General features: G+C 38.4%; 1 protein-coding gene across 1 annotated transcript in view; it reads right to left on the reverse strand.

Moving 5' to 3' along the window:
* LOC146318363 (dual specificity protein phosphatase CDC14AB-like) overlaps positions 1-12590 on the reverse strand; it is a 28256-nt gene extending 15666 nt beyond the window's left edge. Inside the window, exons 1-2 of the mRNA XM_084732652.1 lie at positions 12074-12590; positions 8267-8357 (exon numbers count right to left, since the gene is read on the reverse strand). Coding sequence (XP_084588778.1) covers positions 8267-8357; positions 12074-12119 — 137 coding nt within the window. The 5' untranslated portion in view covers positions 12120-12590. The remainder of the gene's footprint in view (positions 1-8266; positions 8358-12073) is intronic.
* Positions 12591-13194: the final 604 nt, after the last annotated feature.

A 13194-nucleotide genomic window follows, 5' to 3' on the forward strand; every position in this document is an offset into this window, starting at 1 on the left:
TTTAGACATACATACCCTGTCCCAAATTTCCCAGAGTTCATTTGTGCAAAGAAAAGCTTCTTAAATGGGCTTCAAATAATAAAACTTAAGCCCAAACCACGATGTTTTAGGGTGAAACAGATACAGTACATGGACTATACTTATACATGATAAAATGTAACAAAACAAGTGTGAATCTGTAATACATATGAACACACATACATCCATTTCTTCATGCATTCACACACACAACCTCTAACACCGTCAACAATGAAAAGGGATCTCTGCTTAGTCCAATGATGCCTCATACAAGTGTGTATGACAACCAGTTCATGAGTTATGAAAGGGAATGTGTGTATGTGTGTGTCTGTCTATAGATGAATCTGTCAACCGCTTTGTGTGTTCCGCCATCTTGCGGCGCCCTCACTGAGATGGCACACTGCGTCCGCCACTCTGTTGGTTGTGTCTAGAAGGGAACCACAAATTTGCGAGACTCTGACAAGATCTCGGGGATCTGGGGTTCTCTTCCAGTCACCGTGTCTGCTGTGGCCCGCTGACGGTGGCAAACAGCCGCCCTCAGAGACTGAGGACGTTTCCTTATCAGATGGCGATTTTAAAGTTCTTCAAATTTTACACAGTAGATGATGGAGAAGAAAAAGGAGAGGAGGAGATGAGAGGAAAAACAGACCACCTCCAACACATTTAAGTGAAGAAGTACTGTGCACTGTGTATTTAAAAATTCACATTTTTCATCAATCAATCATCTGTGAATATTTTGAATCCATTATGACACTTTGTGTTCCTCTGTAGAGTGTTTGCTCTCAAACAGCAGCACTCTTCATCAAGTAAAGCTTTGTGTATTTTGCATTCCACTTTTTTCCCCAAAGTTGACACAACTGTTGGAGCAGCTGAACTGCACAGCTCCTACCTGACTTCAAATACATAACTGTCAAAAGTAACGTTACATAAAAAGTAATTGTAAAAGTAGAAAACTGTAAACTTCTTATGACACACTTGTGATGTACTTGTTGACTTCAAGAACATCGTCGGATTCGTCCATATCTGAGTGTGTGTCTTTCTTCAAACTTCGCTAATGTTGTGTGAATCCCTTTAGAAGTTGTGTGCCTTTTTGTGATAGGTCACTCCCACTGCCACGTCCTGTTTTAGCCAGTTGGCATGAACACAAACACACACTCACACACCCTTGACCTCTATGCCTCCTAGCGTCACCAAAGGGTGGGGAAATTTTGGAGGACTGATCCACTGACGATCTGATTGACTAAGCTGTAGAGCTGACGCAGAACCGGTCCAAATATAAAGTGAGGTTCTGTGAGCAAAAAGAAAAAACCCAACTCAAAGATTCTGACTGTTAAAAGACCGTACGACATTTAATTAGACATTAGGAATTTATCATCTGAACACTAAAACTTATTAACTTAACTGCAGAACTCACTTTGCTGTTCATGCAGTTAAAGTCTGTCTTTAAACTATTTTCAGAATGTTTCCTTCTAAGTGGAATTTTATAATTCACTTTTCAGCATTCATACCCATGAGATCCCTTTTCTTTCTGTGGGGTTTATGGACATAGAAATGCACGGAAACTCATGATCATGAAGCTGCATCATTTCTCCCTAAAAATGCATTTTTTATGTTTAATTCTTACTTGAGTCTATCTGGTCATTAAGTGATGACATGTTTTGAACATGTGATAAGGGGAACCTATATTTCCACCACTGTTTTGGTGAAAAATGATAAAATGAGTAACCCTTTGTGACTAACAACTAAAAGTAATATATTACACAAATGGTCTCAAAAACTACAAGGAGGTATATCAAATGCCTGGCATGATTCGATTCAAAACAACTTAAATGAATGTGCTTTTATTCAGTTTAAATCTGTCATTTAGGATGGCAAATTAATGTTAAACTTATTTTCTTAACTCTTAAACCTAACAGCTTTTACATACAAAGATATGAATACCACATCAGCAGATCGTTTAAGTTCTCACCATCGCACCAACGCACCACAAACAGTAGTCTGGGTCTCCTCAGAGTGTCACAGGCCAGTGGAGTACACTTCCTGGTGTATTCTGATAATCTGCAGCTAAGATCATTAAGACGGCCGCTGTGTTTGACGCGTTGAGATGAGACTGCAGTGACCGCTTAAACATATTAAGAGCCTGGATATCTTTAGGGCCAGACTTCTCACCGTGCAGCAAACCCAACTGTCATTCAAGAAATACATGAAACATGGGCCCATCACAAACATCACTGTGTCAGTCATCAGCTGACGCACAGAACATCTAAACAGTCAAAAGAATGGCGCAAAATCCCTTTAGTAGTGATTTGGAAGCCTGATATCGTGGGAAACTCTTACTCATCCCATTTGCACTTGACAGTCCGGTTTAAGCTGCTGAACGTCAATGACAAAGTTTCTCCTTATTTGAACTGTGCTGTAACTGAAACTGAGCACACTGTAAAAAAAAAATACAAGACTTTAGTGGAATCAACTAATCTTTTATACAAGTTTTATTTAATCAAGTGAATTCAACTTAAAGGAGCAATACGTAGCCATTGCACTGTTCAAAAATGAGTGCAATAGGTTGTAATCCTGTTTAATGTACGATCTAAGGTTGAAGCGAGTTGTTTACCCCCCACCCCCTCCTCCCCAGACGCAGCAGAGACAAGCAGGCTGCATGAACACTGCAGGAGCTCTGCAGGAGTGCAGGATGAGCACAGCCTCATAAATCTAAAAGATAAATAAATAAATAAATAAATAAATAAATAAATAAATAAATAATAAAGAGCAAGGATGAGTCCTCCATTGTAAGTTGATCAGCTGTTTATAACTGTCAGTGTCTGTCAATGTAAAGTCCACTGCTCTGAAAATGCACACACTGCCTGCCAAACTTCATTCACATTTTTCACAATTTAACAGTTATAAACATCTAGTCCTTCTAAAACATTATTAATGATTTCGACACTTGCTCATTCGTAAATTCGGCGTTAGTTTGAACTCTGATCAGTGTGAAACAGACAAACAAATCAGTTGAGTGTTGCATGAACTCATTGGGACCTCAAACACTGGTGTGTTTAGGGGACGGGGACACTTGAGTAAAAAAGGCCACTTTGCCACTCAGCATGACTGTTCAGGATTTAATGTCAGGTGGGACTTGATTTGAATATTAATGAGAATTTAAAGTAAAGAGATACCAGTGCTACACATGTGATGTTACTGCCGCTGGGGGAGGATGACAAGATTTTTTCGATTCAGCTGTAGGAGATTTCTTCATCCTGTACACCTGGTGGTTAAATGAGTTAGCAAAATGTTCAGACACAGTATCAGTGGGTGCTGATCTTGCACGTGTTCAATGCAAAGCTTGAATCACAGAATAGCCATCTCATTTAGACCTCTGTTTTTGTGAGTGACAAACTGTATTTTGTCTTCATTTTTCAAAATAAATGCTTTTTTTGTTGTTTGATGGCCTGAATAATCCATGTTTTCCTCTCATCTCATGTGGATCACTATAATTCCATTAATTCCTGCCCGAGCCAGATCTCTATCTCAGCTGGAACGTTTCCAAAATGCAGAAGTGAGACTTTTGACCCACTGAAACATGTTCATATTCAGCCTCATTCCAACCTCCTCTCACTGACTACTGACAAGTATCAGAAAATGTTATTAATAACCTTCAAGGCAATGCTGCAAAGATGTTTCTATAGGAGTAGATACAGAATATTTCCACAGGTGCTCAGAGGTGCTGTTGTGTATTTACAGTAATATATAGAGTCTTGTGTAAATCTTAAGATTTCATCTTTGTCTAATATTACGAAGGACTTTGAGAAGGTTGTTTGAACGACTCAATGTGCAAAAAGTGTTTTGGTTCATTACAAATAGATTTTAAAAGATCAGACTCTTGGATATTAAACCTGGTAACGGGCCAAAAGTGTTTTTGTAAAAATCTGACGAGATGATGACAACCTGGGACTTTCAGAAAAACAATCCATCTTAAAACAAAGATGATTATAACAGCACATGCTTATACCTGTGTTATTTTGTTAGTTTTAATTCATTTTCAATTGTTTGAAGTTGTGAATTCTTGTCTGGGACGAGGAGAGCAAGTTTAGAAATTAAAGAAATTAAAGCAAACCAAAACACTTCATAAATTGCATGTATTTCATATATATAAATACTTCAAGAATTATTTTTTCACCCAAAAATTGCAATTAGAGTTGATATTAATATTTTTTAAATGTTTTTGGGTAGAAACATTGTCAAGAATGAGTCAGTTCAGATCTTATTCTATTATCTCTGTCTACTATTATGAGGTTACACAAAAAGTATCTTCTTAGACATGTTTATGTTCATTTTTAAATGGATCAGATATACAGGACAAGTTGACGACCTCATTGTGGTCTTTCACGTTGTGTTTTTTTTTTTAATTACAGGTCAGTAAGGTGGAAAAACACGTATCCATAGAGAGACACGTCATGATAAGGGAGGACATCCTGTGCAGAGATGCTGAAAATGTAAACTGATTGTGTGATTTTCTCTGGCAGCCACTATCTGCATTGAGTAAGCTGATTTTAAAAGTATCTGGCATCCCACCATGATAATATCACAGAGAACCCAGCTGCTCTCCTGCTGCCAAAACCTCCCAGACCTCACATTCAACAAAACTGTTTTACTTTCTGGATCTGACTCCATGAAGCTGTTGGTGTTAAGGTTCAGGAAAAGTTGAAAAAAGTCATCTTATTTTTATTCATTTTCAGAGTTCAGGGGTCTTTGAAGAATCCCAGCAGCACTGAGCTGTTTTAGAACCACAGTCACTGAATCCATGATGAGCTGCTGAAATCAGACACATGAGCTGAAACAATAAAACACACTGTGCTTTCATGTAATACAAATTATGTTTTTGTACACTCAGTCAGTGATTTGTTGAGTTTTATTATATATTATATTATTATTATTATATTATAGGAATACAACAGGGAGCAGTGTGTCTTCATGATCCTCTCACTCTTCAGCTACTACATGTTGCTGCTTGTCATTTTGATTATGAAGGTGACACCACTCAATAGGCCAGAGATGTGGACTTGTGTCACATGACTTGGACTTGAGTCAGACTCTAGTCACAAATTTTACAACTTTAAACTTTAAAATAGACCTCAACTGGACTTGGGCCTTAAAATACTTGATACCTTCTCTCCAAGATTAAAGTGTGAATCCACCAATCCATTCATTTCCAGTCATTTCCTGAATCAACTAACGTTAAGACGTTTCATTCTCAGCAAGTCAATACACTCTAGAAAAAAAATAGTTGAGATGCCTTAAAATTTCAAGGTGATTTGAGGTTGGATTCATTCCCCCAGTTAGCAAAATGTCCAAAATGCATCTCTCTTGTTAACCTGCTGCCCCCTCTTCATGTCTTAGTAGAGAGACTGTAGGGGCAGAGGGGTTGTTTCATTGAATATGTTGGTCTAGTCTGCACTGTAAAAAGAAATACTTGAGATAACTTAAAATTTAAAAGGCAACACACTAAAGTAGATTTTTGAGTTTTGAACCCAACTCAAACTCTTAAGTTTTGAAATAAACTTTAAAAAGATTTCCTTACCATTAGTTGAGATAATTTACTTTTCTTTAGATAAACTTAAATCTTTCAGTTTTAGAAACAAAAAAAATCTGAAATGTATTTTTTTTTAGTACCTGAACAATTTATTTTAAATAAAAATATTACAATTTTAACATTTACTTTCACTTCACTTACACAGTATTTTTTATTTTTTTTTTTAAACATTGTTTTGAGTCTCTAAAATTCAAAACTTTAAGTTTATCTAATGAACAAAAGTAAATTGTCTCAAGAAAAGATCAGTAGTTGGTAAAACTTTTTCAAAATTTAAAAGTTGAGCTCAAAACTCAAAAATCTATTGCAGTCCGTTGCCTTGAAATTTTGAGTTTTTCATTTTTACAGTGCACTTAATTCCCAAGATGCACTTTGTTTGAACCAATGAGTTACCTTAATGGCACAACTCAAAACAGTGTATTTAATAAAATATTCAATAAATTGCATGAAGTGAATGTAAATGTTAAAATACAATTTTTTTCAAGTAAAAAAGAAAAAATTCAGACACTAAAAAAGAAACTGACCAATTTTTGAACTTTTTCTTTTAGTTTCTAAAACTTAAAGTTTCAAGTTCTTTAGTATCTAAAGAAGAAATGTTTATCTAAAGATTGTACTTAAGCGAAACTAAACTAGAGTAACTAGAGTCTACTGCAGCACTTTGCCTCGAAATTTTAAGTCAACTCAGCTATTTGTTTTTACAGTGCAGACCAGAATAACATATTCAATGAAACAACCCCTCTGCCCCTACAGTCTCTCTACTAAGACATGAAGAGGGGGCAGCAGGTTAACAAGGGAGATGCATTATGGTCATTTTGCTAACTGGGGGAATGAATCCTCCCTCAAACTGCCAACTGTCTGACTTTAAAACTCAGCTATGTATTTGATCTGACTGACAAACCTACTGAACTTTTCACTGTGATGCACTGACTGATTATAACAGTCAGCCAGGACTCGTTGAAGCGTTGATGCTATTGACTAAAGTGCCATGTCAAACACTGTCTTCTGTGTTTATTCAATGCTACAAATGTTGGATTGGAATGATTAGTCATGCAGTCGGAATGGTGACGTCCAGTGTTTGTCCTAAATCCCCGTCCATCTCTGGGGCACAGCCGCTGATCTCATCTTGACCTATATCTTACTGTGGGATCATAAACACTGACTGAATGAATGGGCTTCACTAACAGGCTGCAATTCAAGTGACCAACACGTATGACCTCATCAACCTGCTTTGACGTAACAAGACAATTAACTTACAAGCACTACTCTACCATATTTGGGGGGGGGGGGGGGGGGGGCTGTATTGGTTCATTCAGAGTGAGAGGCTTATTTCTTCTTACACAAATGCATTTTCATTTGACAACTGTAAATGGTAATGTTTTTTTTTAACAAAGCCGAGGATCACAGATGCAGTATTTGGGCCACATCATGAAGAAAGAAAAGCAGGAAGGAGTTAAAGCACAGAGGACAGGATGGGGCGGGGTGGGGATTAGCCGTGACGAGGCTACTTCCTTGGTCGACTGTACTTGAATGTGTCGCTAGTGACCAACAGCAGATTATGTCTGTGTCATTCAGACAGTCTAACACATCGCTCCAAAAATATCCCGTATGTGTTCAGTGAGATGGAGGTCTGTTGACTGTGAAGGGTGTAGTATATGATTCACATCATTTTCATACAGTATATAACCATTTTACTTTCTATAAATCTGTCATATGCAGCCTAATTACCAATAGTCTGTTAAATATCACATCTAAGACACTAATGAGACTGAGGACGTGAATCATCATCTAGAAATAACTTCATCATCATTGTATAATTGGAGTACTGCAGCAACTTAGTTTGCAGATGTGAACTCAGTAATATGTGATAATGTATTATATGATTCATGGGCTCCCTCACCTTACATTTATTACCCGAATCAACTACTGTTAACCCTGGAGAAGAACCCTGAAGAACTAACGTTAAGTTACTGAGCTCCAGTTGGAATATACAAGACCAAGACCTGTTCAACAAAAAACAGATTGCAGTCAAATCTCTTCATAGATTCATTCTGCTTGTTTGTAGTTTGTTCTGTAGCACTAGAGGCTTCCTCTTTGTCAGCTGGTTTGTGCCGGTTTACTCAAAGTTTGTGTGTACGCTGCCAACCACCTGCACACCTGCGACCAATCATCTCATCACACTCCTGCACTGTAATTATTTGGATTATTGGGTTTGTCAACATTGTACTAACACTACAGACTCAAGTTCAGTATTTTCTGGTGATTCCTGAATTCTGTTTTCCAGCTGACAACTCTGCTCCACCATAAACTCCCACCTATCCTCTTAATAAAACTGCATTGAAGTGTTGCCAGCCTTTGTCCAACTTATACATCTTTTTGGTCCAAAATTAACACTGCTTAACTCTAATGTTGAACACCTGCACACATTGTACAAAGTGAGAGGAACAGGGCAAAGACTCCAGGCTCACTGCTGGGTTTCTAACCTGCTTCATGCTTTGCCGTTTTGGTGCTCTGCTGTATTACCAGGTCTGAATAATCTGCTGTAATTCCATAAATGCATTTTTGTCACCCTGCCCTTCATTGTGTGTGGTTGAGGATTATGTAGCAGTGCTGTGGAGCTGACTGTGTGATGTTAACATGATCCAGCTGCTCATCACACAGGCTTACCTCTCATATATGAACTCCTCGTCCGTGCTGAAGTAGTGTGCGTTGGCCGTGTTCTTTGGTTTGACACGAAGCGTGGCAAAGTACAGCCGGTCTGCAGGACACAGGAGGACAGGCAGACAGATACCATTGCATTATTGATAGGTGCTGTGAGTTCAAGTGGAGCTCAGATAGTTTTACTTTCATGTCAGAGACACAGTCGAACATCAACCTTCAATTGTACCAACCCTGCTGTTCAATAATATCTATATTTTACAGAGAAAGAGACAACAGTACTGACAGTGAACCCCAATTTCACTGACAGATCAATCATAGACATTTCTACATTTATTAACATTTAAGTGTGGTTGAAATGCAACTAGAATCTTTGTTACAGCTCACAATTCAATCACAATACAATCTAATGCAAACCTATTTTAGTCCAGTTTCTCTGTTAAGCTGAAGTAGCATGAGAGCATGTTACCAAAGCCCCTCACCTTAAACAACACTGCTTGTTACTTAACCTGCTGAAATACAACACGCTACTTAGTACAGCCAGATGTCTCTCCACAGGGCAAAGTGCTGGAGACAGGTCTGGCTCAACACATACACATTCTGTTACAGGGGAAACAATGCAAGGCCTTGTTTGCATTTCTTTAAACCAATCACAAACATCTTGGGCGGCACTAAGCCCAGGATGAAGCGCCAGTGCTGCTGCAAAATGAGGAGGAACTTGTTTTGGTGGAACATTTGCACATCAGAAGGTGGATGCTGGTATTAAAATGACTACATCGCTGCATAAGAAAAGCTAACAGCTGTTAGCTTGTTGCATTCGTACTATTAGTGTCCCAGGTACTAATTTGCTGTTTTCAGCTTGTAGGTTGCAGCTTGGAGGATGTTTTTGTTTCCCGGGACTTTGAAAACACACATAGCGGACGCCGTGATACTGCAGCCAATGGCAAGACTTATACCCACAGTGTGTATCCAGTGAGTCACTCTATAGGCTACTTAACACCTAGCACTGGTGAAACCTTTATTATATAATAACATAATCAAGTGACCCTTCCTAAGTCCCACCCCTTTTGCTCTGGGCTCCAATGACAGTTGAACAAGCTTGTAGTGGTTCACATAACGAGTTGGAGCCCTACACTATATATTAAATAGGTTGTAATCCTGTTTAATATATGATCTATGGTTGAAGCAAAAAAAAAGAGTGCACTATGGCTGAACTATCATTAAAACAAGTTGCCCCCTCTTCTCTAGACACAGCAGAGACAGGCTGCAGGAATGCTGCAGGAGCTTCGCAGAACTGCAGGAAGTGCACAACTTCATAAATTGACAAAAAAGAGCAACGATCAGTCCTTCACTGTAAGTTGATCAGCTGTTTATAACTGTCAGTTGTCTGCCAGTATAAAGTTAAAAACAAAATAAAAGAACAACTTCAGGGTTGCCAGGTTGTGAAATATAACCCTAAGCCTCTCACTGATGTGGATGCTTTCTGATTTTTAAAAAAGAAAGGAACCAAAAAGCTCCATATGTGACCTCAGCACTCCATGCACTTGCAGCGCATATGGAGTGCACAGACATAGAGTACAGCTTGTACAGTGAGGGAGAGAACAGTGTGGGGCCATTCTGTTTCTGAAAAGCTGAGCACAGTTTGTGGAAATGCAGGACTGCTTGTGCCCTGAGCAAAGATGGTCTCATCTCGGGCAGACAGCAATCAAACCCCCGCATGATCATGAAAATTCAACCCCAATTCAAGAAAACTGCGTTCTCTTTCTATTTTACACAACGTTCCAATTTTTTGTGAATTGTGAGTGCACCATGAAAGATGCAAACCTCTGCAGGATAACAAGTTTGTTTTTCCCCTAGTAGATCTGCATTGAGAAGTCAGTGTGACTCGGTCATGGAGTGCATGGAGGGTCACCGTCACAGATGTGGCTTTGCAACCCAAAAGTTTTTATCACTGTCAGAAAGACACTTCCACTGTGCTTTTCAGCATATATTGTATATGACATTTTGGAAAACTGACATCTTTAACAGCCAAATTCGCCATACGTGTTTGCAATATACCCACGTACAGACCTCAGCCAGTGGTTCCCAAACTTTTGCTGAAGGTTGTTCATTGGTGCACCGTTTGCGTCTGCATACTGTTGCGCTTTGGTTCGGTTAAGGGAAAGATCATGTGTGGTTTGGCTTAAAACAAGCACTTTATATAAGTATCAGGATGCAAATAATGAACGTTGTATAAAGAGTAACAAAGTCCACATAGTGAGAGGTCAGATTGGGTGAATGGGTCAAAAAATATCCCACAATTGTCACAGAAACTGGAAATATGAATGTACCATGTCAACTACCAATCACATTGTGATCTCTTGCGTTCTAACTAGGTAAAGTTAGATGGAGTTTTTTACCCTGGAGCCCTGCCACAACCATAGCTCAATCATCTAGTTGATGGCTGGAATGTCTAATGAGGGAGTAAAGTTAGCAGTTAGCGCTAGTAGTTTGCTTATCCCTAAAAATGGTGAAATGTGTGTTAAATTGTTTGACTTTTAAATGACAAATATAATACATGTTTCAAGACAGAGAAACTGCACTGCATGTAAGTGCACCAAAATGTCTCATGTTTACTGGTAACATGAGAGAAGCGTCTCTGGTCAGAAAAAGCACCAAAAGGCCACTCAACAATAGCCAGGCCAGATAACGTAACAACTTCTTCCAGCATGGCCAGCATCAGAATAGCTATGAGACTGACTTGAGCAGATAGTCGTACAGCTCATGTGCTAACACAGGTGTGTCTCCCCAACAGTGGAATAATGGCAAAATTGTGTTTTATATAAAATTTTGGAAAAGTTGTTTAAAAGTTTTGAAAATGAATTGGTAAAAATGTGTGGAAACTAGAGTTAAAAAAAAGAAGTTATATTACGATTACTTTGTCTGAAATTGTGATTGTGATATGATTAGTGGAAATAATCACTTTAACATTGGAATTTTCATGTTCACTGAAAAAAAACCCAAAACACTGAAATCATGATGTGATATTTATTGAGGTCTGTACCAATCAAATATGTTTTCTTTTTGTTGGGTATATTGCGATTTTATTGTGACTGCGATTAATTGTGCAGCCCTGGTGGAAACCCCTTGAAGGATCAGTGTGTGGGATTTCATGGCATCTCATGGTGAGGTTGTAGATTGCAACCAACTGAATACCACTCGCCTAACCCTCCCCTTCCGAGCGTGGACGAGAAACTATGGTAGCTGCAAAACCTGCAAGACGAAGTTCATATCTAGACCCAGTGTTTGGTTTGTCTGTTCTGGGCTGGGCTGTGCAAGTGAATCTGGATTTAAAGGGCTCATTCTGCGCAAACAAAATCACAACAGTTCTTATCTTCAGGTGACTATATACACATGAAAACATACTTACAAATATTATATTCAATTTCTTCCATATTCTGCCAATAAACCCCCCTAAATCTGACACACTGGACCTAAAAAGTTTTGAAAATTCACCTGCAAAGAAACCAATAAGTAATCTTTGATATTCCTCAAATCAGTCATTTAGTTCTATGGTCAACTCAACAGGTTAAAGTTTTGTACCTTAAACACAACTGTGTTATTTTTTTAATATAAAAATATATTTTTTCCAATGAAAGTCTCAATGCTCAGATCTAATTTATTTATAGCTACCCAAATACACCTTCCAGCATATTTACCTGCCAGGATTTATGAGGGTATGTCAGTGATATTAGAGTACAGCAACCTTACATTACATACAACATATATAACAACATTTACAGTTTTAAAAATATCATAAATTCATGTGTGACTTACCTTTAATAAATTCTGACGCACCGGACTGTTCATATTCCTCTGCCATTTGACTCACTGACAAGTAATTCCTTTAATAAACTCAGTTTTGATTTACTTTAAAACGCAAATAGTCCGTTGCCTCTGTCTATATAAGTTAAAATGTATTTTTCTGGGTTATCTGCTGTGAGGCCACTTCAGATGTATCCAGAAAACCACCAGATCTGCACAAAATATCATGACAGCAGCTCCATAATTCAGTTTGGACAAGCCTGTCATTACTTGGAGTTAAGAACGTCCAACTCTGAGTAAAGTCACGGTAACTCTTCTACAGACAGGACCGCGATCACAACAGCTGAGGACAGATCCACGCGCGTAAAAAGTGCCCAAAGTCAACCGTTCATCTCCTCCCCGCCCCTCAGAAGCCTACTGACTCTGTTTGAACCGAAAAGTTTCCCACAAATGATTCAGTCCCTCCATGTCTAAATTAAAACCGTTCCCGGAATATTCCAGCAAACACTGAGGACACGCAGCGAGACGTCCAGAGACACACACAGCGTTAATCTCTCTGTCTGCTGCTCTGCACATGCTCGGTCAGTGGCTACACGCACGCACACACACACACACACACGCAAACACACACACGCCGGTAGGCACGTTGTTAAAGCCTGGTAGAGGCGGATTGATGGATGATGCACTGATGGATGTAACACTACCTGTAGTATAATCCTGTAATCCCTTATTTCCTGACATGTATATTTGCATAATTTCATAGATACTCCTTTTTTAAAAAAAATAAAAAAATAAATAAAAAATCCATATCTATTAATATAATTCCATGATTTAAAATGTGACTGTAAAACTAATATATTAGTTATATTGGGTTGCACCAAAGCTCTGTTGCACAATTCAATACTAATCTCTGTTTAGTAAATCCAAGGTTTGTGATGTAAACCCACGTTAAATTATTTAAGCAATATGGAGTTGCTTGCTTACCCAAAATAAACTAAATAAAAATAAATTCAAGTCCTGTTGGAGCCCTGTAATGCTTAGCGGGGGGAAACGTTAACTTGGCTACTCTGTATTTCTTTTAAAAACGCTATATTGTTTGCTAACTGGCTAAAAAGTTAACAAAATATTACATT

Source organism: Lutjanus erythropterus, chromosome 12 (genome assembly GCF_056507025.1).
Source record: "Lutjanus erythropterus isolate fLutEry1 chromosome 12, fLutEry1.hap2, whole genome shotgun sequence".
Classification (NCBI taxonomy): Eukaryota; Metazoa; Chordata; class Actinopteri; order Lutjaniformes; family Lutjanidae; genus Lutjanus; species Lutjanus erythropterus.